Source organism: Dermacentor silvarum, chromosome 1, assembly GCF_013339745.2.
Source record: "Dermacentor silvarum isolate Dsil-2018 chromosome 1, BIME_Dsil_1.4, whole genome shotgun sequence".
Lineage (NCBI taxonomy): Eukaryota > Metazoa > Arthropoda > Arachnida > Ixodida > Ixodidae > Dermacentor > Dermacentor silvarum.
Genome location: NC_051154.1, coordinates 96745724 through 96766500, shown reverse-complemented (window position 1 = coordinate 96766500; position 20777 = coordinate 96745724). Strand labels below are relative to the sequence as shown.

Here is a 20777-nt window from a genome sequence, read left to right as displayed (position 1 = left end):
TTCCAGCCATTAAAGAGAAACCAAACATGTAGTGTAATGTGTCATGCTGACTGAATGTATAACAAGTATCAGCTGAGAACAGGCAAACCTTCATAGCCCCTTCTGGTGCCAATTAATTCTGTCTATAGAAAATCTTGTTTCGCTGCATTTCTTTAATCTTCAAAATCATGAGAAGCGTACAGCTGCAGAATGTATCAGGAATTTTCCTGACTCACTGAAGCCTATTTCATTATGTACTATGTATTTCATTACATTGCAGTGAAATACGCTTCAGTGAGTTTTACGGAATGTGGACTGCATGCGAGGACCTTCTACATGGGTGCCAGATATGAGAACAACTAATTTATGTCTGGCATACTTGGAAAGCACCTGTCCAACCACTTGAAAAACATGCTTGATATAAAACATTGTGAAAGACAACCAAAGTAATGAACTCAGTACATGATGACATTGTGACACCGAGAGAAAACACTGACCCATCTACATTCCAACTTGTTTTCCTAAAAAAAATTTACACAAACTATTTAAGCTTGCAGCACAGGCCCAGTCAGAAATATTTCAAGATGTATGTGACACATTTTAAATACCATTATTTTTTTTTGCTTTTGGTGCATTATCCTGACTTGCACAATTGTGCGCACAGTGCCTGAGAGGTATACGTATATAAATTTACACATATAGAAAGAATAACAAGTTTTTCTGTGAGTAAAATTGTTTATGAAAGAAGACACTAAACTTTTGTGTGTGAAAAAGAAGTCTCCAATAGAAAGCGAAAGTTATTTTCTCAGATAAAGCAGGTCAAAACAAAAATGTATGCTGAATATTAAAAATTAAGAACTGCAAATGCTGAACCCTATCATTACTGCCATTATGACACCAATGCATTATCTAGCCCTAGCTTTAACAGAAAAAAATAAGAATCTAACAATCTAATTTGTTGTTAAATTATTTTTCCTGTTAATGGTAAAGTTAAAAACAGGCAATCTCCTCTCAGGCAGAATAAAAGGCAGGCAATAAGTCGTAAAGCAATAAACATGTGGCACTTGGAATGAGGCCAAAGAAGTTCTTGAGCTGTCGTGTGCATCTTTAAAAGTGTGCTGAAGCATTGCATAAAGCACCTATAGAAGACATGACTTTGATTGAGAGGCTGGCTAGAACACCTGCTGTAACAGCAGCTTGGCATGGAAAGACATCCATTATAGTGCGGACTTTTATTCTTTTTCTGACAAGTGTTCTTCTAGGTTACTTGAACACACATATGCGCACTTGTTATACAAAGGTAAATATATGAGGGCGTGAAAAGTTTATGCTTTTATTCAGAAAGGATTGCACTAGGCCAACATTACAAATTCTACTGCTATAAACAGTGCCCACATTGATGCTAGGTTTGTTGCTTTGATGCTGCACATGCCGAAGCCTTTCTGACCATCAAGTATTATTATTTTTTAGCCTACCTTTAACTAGCAGTTTGTAGCACTTTTGATTTCTTGAATGTCCCAGTAACTCTGTCTATTCAAATGCTTTTCTGAGTTCTATATTTATAAAATTAGAATTACTTTAATGCATTGGAGTCATAGTGGCTGTAATGATATAATTGAAATGATGAGAGGAGGCTGTTTAAAAACAACAGTGTGATTGTTTTTCAACTTCCAGTTATTGTAATTTTGCTGTAATGTGTTTCTTGTAAGTTGTTTCCAACATATTTGCTGACCTTATTTGTTGTTGTTCCTGTTTACTACTGTGCTGATTTGAATGTAAGAATAATTGTAAAATTGCTTCGTGCAAGTGAAAGTTATCTGAATAAAAAATTATAAATATAGCAAATGAAAAAGATATGTTTTGGATTTCACTAACCTGTTCATGGCAGAGGCTGTAAGCCAACAACGCTATGACATTTCATAGTGCAGCAGAACCTTTTATTCCAAGGGGGTCTTGTCATTGTATCTTCGTGTTTTGATGGTGTTTTGACGTCACACTGGAAACAGGTCAACTGCAAACAGTGTGGCTCCCAATCACTGCCAATACACCTTTGTGTAGAACAAAGGATGATCAGTATTTTTTTTTTTTTGGTTGGAGCACTTTTTTGTTTACTTTTCTTTTATTCTGTTCAAGAAAAACACATCTTTAGAAAAAAGAAAAGCATTATGAAGGTATCTAAACAAAAACAATCTGTCATAGTGAGTTGAGTTGGAAGTTGTGTAAAAGGTAGCATAGAAAGGAGCAAGATGGATGTTTGGCAAAGTCAAGGTGAAGTAGCATGTAGTGCCTATAAATAATGGTACTTGTAATTCTTTTGATGCTTTAGTGTTTCTTTTTGTGCCTAGTCGATGAGCAGTGGCGCACCGACGGCGGGGGATTCGGGGGTTGGAACCCCCCCCCCCCCTGAGGCCGACTTAACCCCCCCTTTTGTTTAACCCCTTTTCTTTCCTTACGCATTTGAGTACTGCAACTAAGATGTAAGACGCGCAATCATCTGCACACTCACAAAAAGCGCATTTTTTTGACAATTTCCTGTGAAGAAATCAAAATTAGTGCTGGTTAGATGGTATTGGCAAACTGTCAACCCCCCCCCTGGCAGAGATCCTGGGTGCGCTACTGTCGATGAGAAAGCCAAATTTAGACAGCTTGCTTTTCTTTGATGTGTTTTTGTGGTCTAAAGGGAATGAAGTGAACAGTGAACCAGTCATTGACTACAAACAACATACAATATGTCGGCTCTTCACATTCACTGCTGCAAGTAACTGCTGCATGCTGCTGCAATTGTTGCAACATGTGAAGTTGTAGAGCAGATAAAAATATTGACTTGACTTCTGTATTTAAGCTGAGGCATTGCCAAGCTCCAACTATGCAATTGAGAGAATGACATTGTGTGTTCAATTTTTATTGCAAATCTTTTAAATGGGCCCTGAAACACCTTTTGTTAAAGCTTGAAAAACATGTTCGATGGAGTGCAGTTTCTTTCAAGAAATATAATGTTTAGGCAATTTTTGGGATAGTATGAATGAAGAAATTAGGAGTGCAATATTTACAATCCTCATTTCCCCCTCCACTCATCTGTTGACCTCAGCGTGGGCACTGCTGATAACAATGCCCAGCATGCTCATGTTTGTTTTTCTTTATTTTTGTTTTTGCAGTGTAGTTGTAACATTTCAAAATGGGCATCTGACAAAGGTCCCCAAGAGTGAAAAAGGAGTTGCAAGGATTCTTAATTATCTGTGACATATCTGGCAGGGTGTGCACATGTGCGAGTAATTTGTGGTAAAAAAAAAATCCACCGACGGTTGCGATACTCCATAATGTGGAATTTGAGCACAGCTCTATACGTATTTTCATTTTGCGATATATTGGCTGACGCGGACAATCTGTCTCGTGAAGCACATTGCAAATAGATCGAAGTGTGGCGCGACTGCCTCGCTAATCTGGAGATTGCGAGAGCCAGCGCGTGGGTGACGTGTGGGCGCGATTCATAGCAGCTGCCGCTGACAAATCCACCAGATGACACGCGCTACTCTTGCGCCATCTCATAGCCATCGTTGCCGCACTACGCTTTCCTTATCACGCTTTCACCATACCGTCCTCCTCTGCTTTCCCCCTTGCGTCTTTCATCCTCTACTGTGCTTTGCGTTTGCTCTTTCATCTTTCGCTGCGCTCGTTCACTCGGTTATGCCTACGCTTGCCGCACGAACGGGCGCCTAGCTGCGCTCTAAAATGTCTGCCCTATGGCTGATGTCTATGGACTACTGTCTCCTTATATCAGCTAGGAGCCGGCCAGCAGTTTAGAAAATGGCAAAGAGGAGCCCTGTTTTCAGAAAGAGGTGTAGCTAGTCTTTACATGCCGTTTGTTAGCTCCATGTTTCATGTGTAACTAAAAACTTGCTAAAATGTTCACAGCTCTGTCATGTTTTCTCACCAAGCTCAAGGCGTCGTTCAGTTCAGGGCACCTTTAAAAGGAGTAAAGGGAATTATATAAAGTAGTTATAAGAGAAAGATATTATAAGGGAATATAGGGCGTCATTTGACGTGTGTCCTATGGGCAGAGGAAATAGACCTTAATGTAGAAAATGTGTAAAGGTTGGCCTGGACAAGTTTGTAGTCTGTCCATTTCACAGGTGGTGAGAGAGCTGGGGAAAACATGGAAACAGAGAAGATAGATTCCATGCTATTTCGTGCCCCTCACATGGGACACTGTTCCAAATAACCTCTCTTTTCATGATCGAGAAGAAAGGGAACCAAGGGGCCCGATTTCATTAATCATATCATAAGAAGCCAACAAACATAGACACCAAGGACAACATAGGGGAAATTACTTGTACTTACTAAGCGAATTAAAGAAATGATAAATTAATCGAAATGGAAGTGGATGAAAAAACGACTTGCCACTGGTGGGTAACGCAGCTGTTTGCAGCTTTTCTTTCTTTCTTTTTCTTTTTTTTGCAAATCAGGCACAAATAGCACTTCGGCTGTGCTGAGACTAGGCCGTTCTTTTGATGGTTACATTTGCTTCCCACCATTGCACTTTAGGCCAAATCCAACTAATGGTGTCACTTGTAATCATTAAGATGAAGGCATAATGTGTACTGCATGCTAGTACTTGACAAATTGCGTGCGATGTCCTCATGGGAGCTGCATCGACATATCTCATAAAACGTGAGCTGTGCGTGTGTACTCGTTAGTGTATAAAAATTGTTTCTTTCACCATTGTGTTGATGCACTGCCTTGTGGAAGCTGGCTAATCATTAAAGGGGCCGTGAAACACTTTTCTAACTAATTGTAGAATGACATCACTGTCAAATTACGTCTCCTCGCAAATCTCCTGCCATAGTAAAAATTTTTAGAATCCTTCAAGCACAAGTGAAATTAGACATAGTTACTGGACCGATCAGCGGCTTCCTCTCGCCTTTCATTTTCACTAACGCGCTGGAAGCTACTCAGGGGAGACAAGGGGGCAATGTCCCACTGGCCCCGCCCAAAGGTTGAACGTCTTGGCAGCAAGACGGCTAGTGGCGGCACTCTGTGGCAGCCGGGGTATCTGCGTTACGCTTTTCGTCTTGAAGGCCACGCACAGCAGACGCAGTAATGCGCAACTGTAGTGTGTAGACCGGCAGTGCAAAGATGAAATGGTATTCCCGTCTTTTTGAGATCGCAGACACATTTATTTTTCATTTATTGGACTCAAATGAGCAAGAATTGTATTACTGAGAATGTTCTCGCGATCATGAAATTAGCCAATAGCTGTTGTGGGCTCTGCTGCTTGCGATGATGCTGCGTGACAACATTGCCAAGGAGAAAGCAAGTGATTTTTCATTGCTTTTTACACGAGATTGTGAATTCCCTGCTGCATGCAGTGCAATATTATTTGGCTCACATGTTTACTGGAGCCTCGTTAACAGATCGAGAACATTTTCTTACTATGTTCAAAAAGTGTTTCAGGGCCCTTTTAAAGAAAGTGAGTTTGCTGTGTGGCCTTTTTATGTGTTTTATGTGTGTAGTGATGTTCTTTATTATTATTATTATTGCAGGTTGGAAGCCTGTTATAAGTCTTGCAGTCGTTGACTGCGTAGATAATATGCAGCTCTGTCGCACATATGGAATCAATTCTTACCCTACCATCAAAGTGAGTAATTTTACTAGCATTAGAAGACATGAGAGGGAAAGTTGGCATCCAACTGAGAGTAGCACGAAGCTATAAAGGAACACCATATGGGTTTCTCGGAAAGAATGCTTCACAGGTGAACAAAAACTCGTCACAGTCTGAGTATCAACGTCTGCGTCAGTGCTTTCAGGGGCAGTTGTTCTATCAACTGAAGGAATCATGAGCATATGGTAGGGTGAGAGTGAAGTTAGCCATTTTTTTTGCTACTTTTGAGTGATGCCTACTTTCCTTTTGATGAAACTTACTCCACCTGGCAAACTTCTACACAACTAATTTGCTTTGAAAGTGTTCTTTTGTGCAGTTTTATTTCAACTGAAGAAATACTTATTTTCAGTCCAGGTGGTGTTGCATACTAGAGCACTGGGCAGGTAATTTTTTTCCTGGTCCGAGCCTGTCCTGAGCCCGAAAGTGCCATGCACGGCCTGCCCGAGCTCAGCCCGGTAGTTTCAAACCTGGCCAGTACCTGGCCAGGGCCCGTAAGATTCGGGCCCGTCTCGGCTTGGCATAATCTGGCTTGACCAGGCCTGGTTTGGCCCATTAGTCCTTGAACCTAAATGTAGCATGGTCCAGTTCTCAGTTATTGTGAAGATACCAGCCACACACAGACTATTTTCTAGAGAAAGATTTGACTGCATCAGGTTTTCTGCTAGAGTTATTGCTCACAAATAAACATAGCATGGCCGAGTTCTCGGTTATTGTGAAGGTACCAACCGCACACAGACTACAGTAAAAGCTCGATGATACGAACCTCACGGGGTCACGAAAAATATTCGTATTAGCCGAAATTCGTATCATCGAAACAATTAAAACTACTGTCGAATCTCGATAATTCGAACTCGAAGGGGCCCGAAAATTTGTTCGAATTAAAAGGACGTATTTTTGAAGTATTCGTGCACCATAGCACGATGCACGAACGGTGCGAGTCGTGAAATATCGCGGCGCGCAAGCGCATAGCAAGCGCGGGCCACGAAACTGCCCACGCCTGCTAACGGTCGCTTCCCGATAACGACAGAAAATGAAGCTTCAGGGAGCGAGCAGGCGGCGCCGGCACACGGGTGCGCGCGGAGACCGTCGAAGGTGAGAGAGGAGGGCGGCATGGAAGCGGATTTGCGCGTCAACTCGGTTGGCGCTGAGCCGTGCTCCCTCAAGGGCTGCAGAAGATAGCGCCAACCCTTTCCCTTTCCCTCAAGAACCACTTATCATCAACTCGGCGCTTCGGTGGCTCCCCTCGCCCTCCCTCTCAACTCCCTCGTAGCTCTCTCGCCTTCGACTCCGTGCGCACATCTCGCGCCCGCCGCCGTGCTGGCGCCAGCTTATTATTGCGATAGCAATTATATGGACACTCAAAAGCAGATTTCTGCCGTCGGCGTCGCCGTCGCCGTGAGGTTCCGTATGACGTCAATGGAGATGAAATCGTCGCCGCGCGCCGAACGCTGTATGTGCGAGTGAAAGGGTGCGAGGGGCGCGCGCTTTCACGGGGAGTGAACGCTCAAACGCGCGTTCTGCGCCGTGCTCGCTTAAGGGCTGCAGATTAAGCGTCTCTTTCCTCCTTTACAATCACCATATATGTAGAGCAAACGCGCCTTCTTCCGACGCGCGAGAGGCCATGGGGGAGGGGGAGGGGGGAGGGAAGGGAGGCGACGTTTAGCTGCGGCACCAAGTGCCTATTTATATCAGAGGCTCCGGCAACAGTCACCAACGCCGCACGCATTTTGAGCGAACGCGGGCAAAACGCCGACGGCGTCGACAATAGTTCTGCGTGTTGCCGGTGCTGCTGCATGTCCAAGTTTATACAGCTGATAAAGCTAATATCATTACTCCGTATAGCTCTCTACAAATTTGCTATCGCAATTGATGCTTCGCCTTTCAGGTGAAACTAGAGTGTACTAGACAATGGTCGAGTGGGCCGAACGGCGCTCTGCCGCTGAGGCGCCGCGTGTGGAAAAATAGTGCGAGGGCGCTGCGAGCGAACTGGATTGGGGCGGAGACGCGCTCCGCGGCATATTCAACGTACTTTCGCTGCGGGCGCCGAGGCCGATTGCGCATAGTACGCTCTTAAAATAGCGCTTTATTTCAACTGCAAATGTATGTTTAAACCATTTTGCCAAACATATATATTTGAGGCATGGATTATACAACGCGACGTTTTCAATTTTGCTGTCGTTGTCAAGCGCGTCGTCTGCTAGCGATCGCGCGTTCGCTACGCGGACGCTGGCGGCCGCCCAGTTTTTCTCTCAGAACCTCTGTGCAGTACATTTTTTAATGGTTTAGTTGCTTCGGTGCGCCCATGACTCTTGACGGCCGGTGCCAAATGTAGCTTTAGCCAGGTGAACTGCTGTTCTTACCACTGTCCTCTATAAGTAACTGGTATCTCCGCACCATGAAGGCTATGTAAGAAAATTCTTCTTGTTGGTGGATATTGATCAGGGCCAATGATCGAAGAAAACAATATTATAGTAAAATAAACCAGATTTATTAACTGCGTGGCGCGAAGAATGACCAATGTATTTCTAGGTAATTAAATCAAAGGGTACATAGACACATATATTTATGATATATATAGGTAAGGGAAAAATTAACAAATATTCTAAATGCAATCTGAAATGAAAAAGTGAGAACTCGCGACCGGAATAATAAGCGCACGTGTTTGCAGTAACAAACACACTTATTAGTGAATACTGGAAATAAAACTCTCATTCGCAGCAATAATATTCATAGCAGGCAAAACCATCTTATATATATATATATATATATGTGTGTGTGTGTGTGTGTGTGTGTGTGTGTGTGTGTGTGTGTGTGTGTGTGTGTGTGTGTGTGTGTGTGTGTGTGTGCGTGCGTGCGTGCGCGCGCGCGCGTGCGTGCGTGCGTCCGTGCGTGCGTGTGTGTCATTGACATACTGTACGACGCCGAATAGTAATTTCCGTTCGAATGTAACGCATGACAGCACTATTGAAATCTCAAAGGTGAGTGACTGCATGCAAGTGAGGACTGTTATTCCGAATGATTTTGCTGCCGGAGAGTCGTGGCTGTTGCGTAGAGGCGCAGTTTCTGAGAGAATTAACAGATGGGTGTTAACAAGTCCTGCTTAACAAGTTCCTAGCTCTCATTCAATATACACGCCCCGTTTTGGGGCAGCCTGTAAATCTGCTAACTTGATTCAGACAAGGAAAACTTTGACAGTCTCACCATGTTTGCAACCCATTAAAACTGGGTGCCCCATGTGGTACGTACACTTATCTTCTTCAACGAACGCAACAGATCTGCACATATCTCTGCGTGTATGTGAGACATGCCGTTCCTTTAATTGTTTCATTAGGGTAGTTATGACAGTGCACCGGATAACTGAACGCAGCCGTTTATAATATACAAGCTGCAGATAGAGTTCAGCGGTCATACATTTGGGAACGGCATTACATTTATGCATGCATGCATAAATGTATAATGCCGTTCCCAAATGTATGACCGCTCAGCTCTGCAGCTTGTATATTATAAACATGAAATATAGGATAAGCGTAACATGTTTTTCTCGGAAATCAGACTCGAGAATAATTTATGTTGTTTACACCCCCAGAAATAAGCCGAAGAACGCAGCCACCTGCTTTTTTTTTCTTTTTTAATATAAGCAAATTCTTCGGTTTTACGTGACAAAACCACGATATGATTATGAGGCGCCCGGTTTAGTTTTTGCCACCTGGGGTTCTTTAAAGCGCACCTAAATAGAAGTACACGAGTCTTTTTCCATTTCGTTCCCACCTGGATTGAACCCGCGAGCTCCAGTTTAGCAGCGCAAAGCCGTATCCACTATATAGGCACTAATTAGGCTATCGCGCAGGCTTTAATTCTTTTTTTTTTCTTTTTTGAAGTATCGACTGGAAAAAAAATTCCACGTACGGCTTACGGCCAAAGATTAGCATATAGAATGGCTAACTATAAAATCGTTTTCGGCGCTCGAGGGCCGACTGCAATAAATAACCCCGTACCAATTACTCCGCATTCTGTTAAGCGAGAAAGGCGGGAACTTGAATGGAATGTTGCACTGCAGTTTACTCTTCTTTTTAAAATCCATATCAATGCTTCCCGTAAATGTACAAGGCGCCGGATTGGGCAGATATGCTTTACTTCTTTGAAGCGGCAAGCAGGAAGGTTACATATGTTGCTTCGTCTGCGATTCGCAAGACCTACTGATAGAAAAATATATGCGTAACAATACACACGAGAGATACATTCTGCTTGAAGAACGAGAAAAATATTTTCTCTCCAAAGGGAACCGTACAATAACATAGTAGAATGAAAGCCGACACTGCGGCCGCAATGCACGCGCAATCATCCAGCGGCATTAGAAAATAATAAAAAATAAATAAATAAAAGAAAGAAAAGGAATTCATTCTTAAGGCATAACTACATGTCATATGTAATTATGAACCCCATTTGATTGGTCTGAACGCAAATACCAGCGCGCGAAGTTGTACGAATGACCCTGCCGAGCAGTATCGCCAGCAGTTTCCAACGGCGCGACCTTGAAGCGGCCCAATCCACTTCGACCGCAGCGCCGCCCCAGTATTTTTCCACGTCGGGCGCCTCACTGCAAAGCATGCGCCGCCCCAGCCGCTCGTCCCACTCGACCATATTCTAGTACACTCTAGTGAAACTGCGACAACTTTTTTTAGCCGCCCCCTGAAGTTTCGTTTTCTGCCGTTATCGGGAAGCGGGCGTTTGTGGGCGTGGCAGTTTCGTTGGCCCGACTGTGCCTCCGCCGCTGCTTCCCTCTGCGCTGCTGCCGCAGCGTGCAAGGTCAACATGTGACTAGGAAATAGAGAATGGTTCACTGCCATTTTATCCGCGTGGCTGAGACGTCGGCACTAGTGTGTGCTAGAATACGGTTGTCTAGAACACTCTAGTCGGCACGTACACGCTTGTTCCGGCGCGATGCAGAAACGGCGACCTTGCAATTTGAGAGAGAAGGAAATTTCCGCCGCGGGTTCTTTTTTTTTTTCCGTTCCTTCGCGCGCGGCATTGAGGGGTCTCTCCTGAGCTTTTGCTCTATGGCGGTGTCGGAGCAATGCCGGTCGGAGGCGCCGCCTCGTGATTTGGCGCGCTGCTAAGAGCATTGTCGGTGCGCGGTATGTTCGAAATAAGCGTGTTCGAATTCGCTTGCTTCGCGTTGACGTTGAACGAAAGCACGTTTTTCATGATAGTCTCGCTGTGCAACAATTGTGCTCAGTGTTGACGTTGCGAGGCCCAGCTCCTTAGCCAACTCCGTCCGCTTCCTCTTGGGATCCTCATCGACCTTTCGAAGAATGTCTAATTTCTCTTTAAAAGAGATTGCTTTCCGCTTGCGAGACATAGCTCGCTGCGACTAGGCAAAATGGCGCAAACACGAAGAACGCGGCCCGAAGCGCAGCAGCCACTCCATCTGACGGCTCGCAGAAAAGGAGGAAAAGTACAAAGGCACCAAAAGCGCCACCGCTTCAATTCAAACTCTTCGCGCCCAGTCGCGGAGTCCGCGCTGTCCGGCGCCGCGCCTCCGCACCAAAAGAGAAGGAGAGAAAGCGCGTGACTGCGCGCTGTTCTCTTTCGCGGCCGTCGGTGGGGCGGCGTTTATTCGTATCAACCGACGCAGGCTGAAAATCGATTCGTAACAACCGTTCTCTAGCACGTTGCAAAGTAATGGGGCTCGGTCGGGACCACAGAAAAATTCGTATCATCCGAAAATTCGTATTAGCCGTGATCGTATCATCGAGCTTTTACTGTATTTGCAAGAGGCCGATTTGACTGACATCATGTTTTCCCGCTGGAGTTGTTGGTCACCAATAAACAACTAAGGATAGTTGTTTATGACAGTTGAAAGTTTACGGGTAGTTGAAAGAAAGAAAAAAAATGTTTTCCTCTGCTCATTATGCTAATACTTTAAAATGTGATATGAACACACATACTATATTTGCCAAATAAGTTCAGACCACTTGTAATGTAACCACTTATAGTGCAGGACCGGCTATAGTGCAGTCTTTTCTGACTCCCATTTACCCTCCCATAGAACTCCACGTATGCACATAGCACTTATAGTGCAGCTGCGGGAGACGAAATACGGGTTATAACGCGGATTCCACGAGAAAATCCCATAGACAAGTGCAGTAGTGATCGCACTTCTTAACGAGGTGTGCTGGCCGATGAGATGGGAGAGCAGAGGAGGAGGCGGAGACATGAAGCAAATGAACAAGGAATGGGAAAAAAGATAGTCACGGCGGCAGTGCGTTGCACCAACGTCTTCTAGGTGGCATTAGTTGCAGTTGCACGGTAGTTCCCTAGGCAACGGAGATGGCCTTGGCATCGGTCGCTTGTCAGTGGTGGGTGCTCTGCATTGAACGCGTGTGCATTGGGCCTCTTTGTTATGTCATCCTGGACTGTCCTGTAATGCCAGAGATGTTGTATACGCAATACTCATTGGCTTAAAGCACCACCTCGGGCAGTCTGGGACTCTCGGGGACGGATAATCGAAGAGGCCCATTGCCGCTCATTGGCTCATCAGTTTGTGTGTGGAAAAATTGTTCCCTGAATTTTGCTCTACGCTGTGCTTTATTGAAATTATTGGCCGCAGGATTGAGCAGAGTCGCCGCCTCGCGGAAACTGGCTGAACCACAATAGTGTGGATGGCGCGTCGCGTCGTCTGCTAGCCGCTACTTGTTTACATGTGCTCGTACGGTGCACATTTTCTTTAAAGTCTGTTTGTTCCATGGCTGTAGCACAGTCATAAATGGTGGTATGCATTTTTTTGACGATGTAGAGACTCATTTGCCTTTATGCTGTAGTCTTTGCACTGCGATAAAATCAGTGACTACACATATCAAGCGCATGTGTGATCGTCGCGCCTTCCATTCATCACAATCATACAAATTTTATGTTCACATTGTGATTCAAGCACTTCCCAAGAAACATTTGACGTCATTTTAAACAAATGAAGTGGTCGCCGCGATACCTGAACGCAGCACTTTAGTGATTCCTTGTAGCAGTCCGTTGATCATTCTGCAATATTTGTGATATCACAAAGCATCAACGGGGTGGTGTGAGAACACTCAGCAGTAGGAAAGAAAATCTTAAGCTCTCATACGATGTTGCAGGATACAATTGATTTCAAGCATATAATTGCATGATTGTGGTTGTGACTGTGGTTAGTGGTTACGTGGCCATCCCTAGCTGTTTCTGAGGTGCCCTTCTATTATGTAGATATCCCACTATGCAGAAATAATTTTGTCTTGCAAGGTAATTTTTACACTTTGGTACCTTTATTTGCTACCTTTATTTGCTACAAAAGGGAAGCGGAAATACAGCATTAAAAGAGGATCATGTGTAACATTGCAGTCGCTAGACACAGGACGTCGTAAAACTGAGTTTCTGGCGGCTAATATAATGCACTCTTTACCGTGGTCTTGTTAGCTTGATGAAAGGTAGCAGCCATTATTTTCACAAATGAAGAGAACAACGCAATAAGGTTGGGTCTTAAAATAATTTAAAATTATTTGCGCAATAAGAGCCTGGGTCGCGGGGTTGTATCAAGATCACTGGCTGGGGTGCTGGTGTTGCGGTTGACGCAATATCCCTGCCTGGTTGACATGGTGGGACTTGCCAGGACACGTCTGCTGCGGAGTTCCGTCTTGAGTAGTACCCCACAGCTCCACCAAAATGCCACGGGAAACGGTATAGGTAAATGAAAATATATTTACAAACTATATACAGCGAGCTGTAGCACTGCCAAGATGGCGGAAAGACAATCTTTTCAATTGTCATCTTCTTCACCCTAATGGTCAACGTCGTCTTTGTCCCATTGCGCGCAGTCTCGTAACAATATGTACCACTAATGAAACAATAACATTGAATCTGAATCCCCTACACCAATGTTGTACCTATGTACTCATCCGTTCACCTATGCACTTATATTTCTCATGTTGTTCACCAATCTTTTCAATTGTCATCTTCTTCACCCTAATGGTCAACGTCGTCTTTGTCCCATTGCGCGCAGTCTCGTAACAATATGTACCACTAATGAAACAATAACATTGAATCTGAATCCCCTACACCAATGTTGTACCTATGTACTCATCCGTTCACCTATGCACTTATATTTCTCATGTTGTTCACCAATCTTTTCAATTGTCATCTTCTTCACCCTAATGGTCAACGTCATCTTTGTCCCATTGCGCGCAGTCTCGTAACAATATGTACCACTTATGAAACAATAACATTGAATCTGAATCTCCTACACCAATGTTGTACCTATGTACTCATCCGTTCACCTATGCACTTATATTTCTCATGTTGTTCACCAGAAGCCCTACTGTGAACCTCATACGTAGTGAGCTACCATCCCTCTCGGTCCTTTTTTTGTATGTATGTGTGTGTGTGTGTGTGTGTGTGTGTGAGAGAGAGAGAGAGGGACATCGAGTCAGTGTTCCTGCCATTAAGGGGTAGTGTCACGGACAGTTTCCACAGGTGCAAAAGTTGACACCGCACTTGAGTTTGAATGGAGACTAAGTGACGTGCAAGGTGTGAGGTCATGGTTTGCAATATTGCTTGATGTGGTACCACTTGTTCCCTGTAAATGCGCTGTATGTAGTCTTTGCAAATACATTTCTGCCTTTTTTTTTATAACAATGTTCTGTCCTTTAATTGAACCTACATTGCAGTTTTTTCGAGCACGTTCAACTTTTCAAGATCGAGGTGTTGAAGTAGAGACCCACCATCATCCAGAACAGTTGCGACACCAAGCTATTGACCTTGTGGACAGCAAAGATGCCTACCGAGGGCGGTGGCCTGCAAGCTGGCCTTCACTTGATGCCTTTAAGGGGTTAGTGCCTCCCTCTCAGCCAGAGGTTCTCAGAGAAAAATGTTTTTATTTTTTTTATTTTTCTGTTAGCTATATCATTATTTTTCATCACCTAACTGGGCAGACAGGTGCAGAGAAAATGCAATGTCCTTGTGTGCTTGCGAGGGCTTAACTGTTGGGTGTTTGTACATGCATGCATGTAGGCACACACTAAGAAAGAAGTCTTAGTTTTCTTATACAAAGCGTACAGCCGAAGGATACAATGTAGTGTGAAAGATGGATACAGAGTTCTTTGTCATTCCCTTCTTTGATCACACCAATCAAGAGACAATTTTAAAAGCAGCTCACAACAGAGAAGTTCGAGGTACTCCCAGGGATCCTTCCCATTATAAAAACTATAAAATTTTAAATATAATGAGGGAGTTTTCGCATTATGTAATTGCCTTTTAAAAAATGCAGCTTGTGGAACAAAAAGTTATGGTAGCGTTGAAGTTATCTTGTGCATGTATTCATTTTGACAAAGTGGGATGTATAAAAATCTTCATTTTCAAAATGTGTGCATAGCAGGAAGCACATTACAGATTAGTGAATGAATAATGCACGAAGAAGGCATTGTGGGAAATATGTGAAATATTATTGCAATATTTGCACTGCAATTAGGGGACACATATATTGCAATTGGTGCTAGCACTGACTGGCTTCAATTCGACTTTAAATGCTTGAAGGGGCCCTGAACCACTTTTTATTGAAGTGGACAGAAGCATTTGAAGTGAAAATAGGCTATTTCAGAAATATTTACTTCAATGTATTCAGCAGAAGTGGAGTTATTGGCAATCATACACGGCCTCCGCTGTGCTCCGATTCCTTCTTCAATGCCTTGCACTGCGAAAGCTACACCGGAATGGGGCGTGCCCATAACACTCTGCCTTCTAAATGTCACCGTGGAATGCAGTTCAAATGTTAACGTAGACGCCACAACTTCCGATTTTGGTGCCTACGACGCGCTAAACGTAAGCTGCAGTGCGCTTAGCCAGTGGACTCTGTGGTGGCACTCCGCGGCGGCTGCAGTATCTACGCTACGTAGCCGACCATAGCTACCAATAGCAACCACGTATGGAAATCTGGTTTATGGTGTAATAAAGTCTCCAGAGAAGATTAAGGAGCATGGCTTCTGTTGAAAATGGAGCGTTTGAGAGAAGGGTGACTTCGCGCTCCGCTTACGAGCTCCAAGCACCGCGTACGACAGCAAAACTTGGCTGAGATGTTCACAGCAGCGAATGCTACCTGCGGACTATGTTATTTCAACAAGCCCTAGGGGTGGTTCAGGGGCCCTTTAGGAATAATAAAGTTTGAATTAGCAAAATTTTATGAATCGGATAGCTTGTTCATTTTTATTACACAATTTCTGACTTCCAGGGATGTAAATGATCTCTGGTGGCAAAAAAGTAACCCATCTACATCTGTTGCATTGTTTTGAAAAATGTTGAATCTTTGCTAAAAGCCCTAATCACATATATATACCCTATTTGGAACATAAGTAAGATTTGCATAAACTAAATGCTTGTACAGTGTTAAATTGTTTGTGTATATGCGGGGATGAATTTTACCTTGCTAAATTCTTCTTTTGTGATCTGTGTATTCAATGAGTTATTTAGTTAAGTATAAAGTTACCTTGCTGTTATTATTTCTCAATGTTTGTTTACTAGAAGCAGTAAATTGGAGTACGAGAATTGTATTGTATGTCATTACTTTTATGGATACAAGGTGTAAAGTATTGCAGAAATTATAAACTTTAACAAGGCTCTTGATTTAAGAGGGCACGCTACACTTGAAAGCTATCTTTCTTATTTATAGATATATCTTAGCCAAATTCGTACACCTTGTATATTTTGATGTGATGTCCAGAAATGTCATTGGTTTTGTCACACACCAAGTAGTACCTGATATACCATGGAAACTGAGTTCTTTTGTTTAGAGAAAAATTAGCATCGAGACAACAAAAAAATCGAAACACAGTGGTTAGGATATAGAAATAATCTGGGATGTCTAAGGTGTGCACTAAGGTATAAACCAATGTCCTAGGCCAATTTGAACTAGAGTAGAGAGCCCATCAACGTTGCCTGAAAAAAATTTGATCTCGACATGTGAAACAAATGACATTAAAAAAAAGTTGCTGAAGAAAGTATTACACTAAAATTGGCCTTAGCGTACAGTCTATGCATTTATCTTTTAGATAAAAAAAATTTATTGTTACGATAGCTAAAATAGAACAGAAGCTATTTTCTCTCCTAAATTGCAAGTGTGTCAAATGGTTGTTTTGAGAAATCAAGGAAAAACATTTCAAAGCATCTTTATTAGGACATAACTTATAAATTCTTATGGAAATGAAGGATCTCGCAATCTTGTGGATTTAATCTTATGGAAGCTAAGGGTTTTAGAGACATGAAAATTACAACACTGAAAAATTATTTTTGGGACAATTTTTAGTCAATTTTCAAGTGCAGCCTCCCCCGCGAGTAGCGACAAAAACATTTTTGCTTTTTTTTATTGCACAGCTGTCAACCTGTTAATGAAGGTGCAAAGCCTCAATTCTTTGAGGATGGCAAAAATAATGAATTACATTGTATTTTAATGTGACCTATTCAAAACACATGACAAGTGCATCACTGCTCTGGGCTGCAATGAAGTCCTGACAAGAAGTCCTGCTTTAAGCAAGACTTCTTGTTACATCATGGACATTGAAGGTGATGGTCATGTGTCACAAACCACCGACGTGCTGGGTCAATGAACTCGGAGCAGTAGTGGCAGTGGTCACAAGGCACACAACGACTGTGTTGCCTAGAACTGGACACCTGCTGTCACATTAGCCATTCTTTCTGCTTTCGCTTTACTGCACTGGACACAGGGCAAGCCTGGTCCTCTGCTGCTGTAACTACCAGCACTTAAAGGAGTGCTGACCCATATTTTTTAAGTTGTAGAAGCTCTTTGACATGTCTCTTGCATGTAGAAGGATGGCGCTTACTAATTATGAAGATTGAGGTTAATCCGATGCTAAAGTTGTCTCGAAATGCTGGACCTGGCATCTTAAACGTCATCGTGACATCAAGACACAGAACAACAGTTGGTGATGTCATGTAGAAATAAGACTAGGTATTATGGCTGCTTGTGAAAAACTAAACAAGAGTGCTGCGCACATTCCTTCTGCTGCAGTTGTGTGTAGCAGTCACAGTGATCACCTGAATGAAGCGAGCTAGTGTATTGTGACATCATAATGCACACACCTCCTGGGTACTAAAAATAAAACTGTTTCATAAAAACAAGTGTTACAGTAAATTATTTAAGGTGCTTTGATGTTTCCAATGTTTTTGCAGTGTTTAATGGGCTTGGAGCTTCAAATATTGCAAAAGCATGACAAGCCAAACTGTCATGTTAATTATTTCTTTAAAAAAATTCTGGCAGAACCCACCTCTCTGACTTTAGACATTAATGTGATTAGCATTGAAGCAATTTAGTGACACACTGTATTGCCGCCACCGAGACGCATTATCTATCAGAATGCTTATCGCATTAATACACTCAGCTTTGGTAATGCAGTCACTGTTTGGCCCATGACTGCTGCATTGGGTTGATGGAACTGTGCACTAGCAGTTTGTGATGCCATGTGGCCACCACCTCTGATCTTCATTATGTGATGAGGAGTCCTGCTTCAAGTTCTAGACTTTGCTGCTCTTGTAACGTGCTTTGAATTGGTCGCATTAAACGATGACATAGTTAGTGATTTGTTGCACACTTGAGGAATGGAGGCCTGCCTATACCATGACTATGGAGTTGGCAGCTACCTAATAAAGGAAGGAAAGCAAGAAACAAAATTGTGTCTCCAACTAAAATTGTGGCTCGGGGGCGATGGCATTCTGCTACTGACCACGAGGTCACGGGTTCTGTTCCCTGCCATGGCAGCCGGATGTTGATGGAGACCAAATGCTAAAAAATGCCTGTGTACTGAGATTTTGGTGCATATTAATTAACGACAGATGGTCAGAATTATTCTGAAGTCCTCCACTAGGGCATCCTTTGTAACCGGCTGTGCACTTTGGAGACCTTAACCCTCACAATTTAATTTAAGATTGTCTGTACTCCTTTAGGGAAAATAATAGCTTTTAGTGCATTAATAAACTTTATTTTTGATGTTAAATTGAAGCTGAATATACTGCATATTGTATGAACATAAAAAAATAAAAGGGAAAAGATTTCTGTTCTTAGCCATTAAAAGTAATCAATATGCTTTACCTGACGTATTGTAAATTTTAAATGGATAAGGTTATAAGGAGCGCATGGTACTACTGTCTTTAAAGAAAAGACCAAGGTGCTAGTATATTTGGCATATAATCCCCTGGCTTGTTAACAATTAATTGCGCTGATGTCAATAATTTAATTATTACAGCATGTGTGTGTGCTCTAAAGTGCAATCTGGTGTTTAAGAAAAGGTTATTTTTCCTTATTATTATGCTTTGTGCTTGACACTTAAAATATTACTGTGAGTCCTGGTATTGTAACCCCCGAAATTCGCATGGATTCTATAGTCAGTGACAGCTCGAGAATGCAGCAGCAAATGCCTCGTAAAGGGAATACTATTTTTAAATGCACCAGTAAATTACCTTGTCTGATTTCCCTTTTTTCCTGCTTTTCTGATCCCCACCTCTGCCTTGCTCAGGCACTGCTGTGTCATGAACACTGGAGTGGGGTATTGACTTTCCTGAGATGCAAACAATACACCTGTCTGTAAAAAGGATTAGTGTCTCTCATTGTGGTGCACCCCTGAAGTTGTACACTGGGACATTCTCTGGACACTAGGCGAGGTCAGCTGTCCCTTTCCTAACCCCATTTCATAGTCCTGGGTGTGTATTTGTCTCTACACTTGCCTCCCCACACTTGCTGATCTTGTCTGTTCGTGTGCTTAGTGCATTTCTGCTGTTGCCCCTCTGCTTGCCTGTGTGGCCTGCAAGGGAGCTATTTTCTGACAGTGTGGATGTAGGAAGCGTAGGCACAGTGCACTTTTGTGGGGGATCTTCTCATGCATTCTTGACCTGTCACCAACTATAGCGTGGGATCATTAGCCAGTAACGCTGCCACTGTAGTGTATGGTGATGCCAATCAGGTTTGGCCGCACAAGCATCACAGGCAGAATTTGCTGCTGAATACCCGTGCTCCTTCGCTGCCCCTCTAAGTGTGCACTTGTCTCGTGTTTTTCTGAACCGTAGATACAGGATCAAGTTTTACTGTATTCATATTGAGGACGTATTCTTAGTGTTCACTCATTTTTCAGACTTATGATTGCTTTCCGATTTGCATGGCCTAGAAGCATGTGTTTCTGAGTTGCTAAGAGTAATACTGCAGTCGAATCTCGTTAATTCAAACACGCTTAATTCGAACTGCCGGTTTATTCGAACTGACGCTGTAGTCCCGTCAAAGTTATGTGTATTTCAATGGGTGAAAACGCTCGGTAATTCGAACGCGAAAGCATTTGCGACGGTTAATTCGAACATACCGCGGACCGACAATACTCTCAGCAGCGCGCCAAATAACGCGGCAGCGCCTCCGACCGGCATTGCTCCGACACCGCCATAGAGCAAAAGCTTAGGAGAGACCCCTTAATGCAGTGGTGGAGGCCCAGTCCGGCCAACGAAACTGCCCACGCCGGCAAACACTTGCTTCCCGATAACGACAGAAAACGAAACTTCAGGGAGTGGGGTAGGCTGGCGGCGGGCCGGCTGGACCGGCGGCGGGCGCGCACGGAGACAGTCAAAGGTAAGGGAGCTGCGAGGGAGTTGAGAGAGAGGGTGAGGGGAGCCACCGAAGCCACTGCCACCGAAGTGGCGGAGTTGCCGAGGCCAAATCCGCGCCCTGCCGCCCTCCTCCCTCACCTTTGACGGTCGTCGCTCGCGCCCGCCCATCGCCTTGGCGGCGCCGTCCGCTCCCTGCAGTTTCGTTTTCTGCCGTTATCAGGAACCGAGCGTTGGCCGGTGTGGGCGGTTGCGCTCGCTATGCGCTTGCACGCCGCGATATTTCATGACTCGCACCGTTCGTGCATCGTGCTATGGTGCTCGAATACTTCAAAAATACGTCCTTCCTTTAATTCGAACTTCTTTTAATTCGAACAAATTTTCGGGCCCCATGGAGTTCGAATTATCGAGCTTCGATTGTACTACAATGCTGGAATGAAACTGGAAAGGGAAAGAACAGATTCGAAGGCATATATGTGTTTTCATACTGACCATTATGTGTTTCACTGGCTTGATTTCTTTGCAA

At 43.6% G+C, this 20777-nt stretch overlaps 1 protein-coding gene across 1 annotated transcript in view; it reads left to right on the top strand.

Annotated features, from left to right (window-relative positions):
• The window catches only part of LOC119433088 (sulfhydryl oxidase 1-like), a 94911-nt gene that overhangs the window by 3348 nt on the left and 70786 nt on the right, over nt 1-20777 (top strand). Inside the window, exons 2-3 of the mRNA XM_037700237.2 lie at nt 5520-5614; nt 14332-14492. Coding sequence (XP_037556165.1) covers nt 5520-5614; nt 14332-14492 — 256 coding nt within the window. The remainder of the gene's footprint in view (nt 1-5519; nt 5615-14331; nt 14493-20777) is intronic.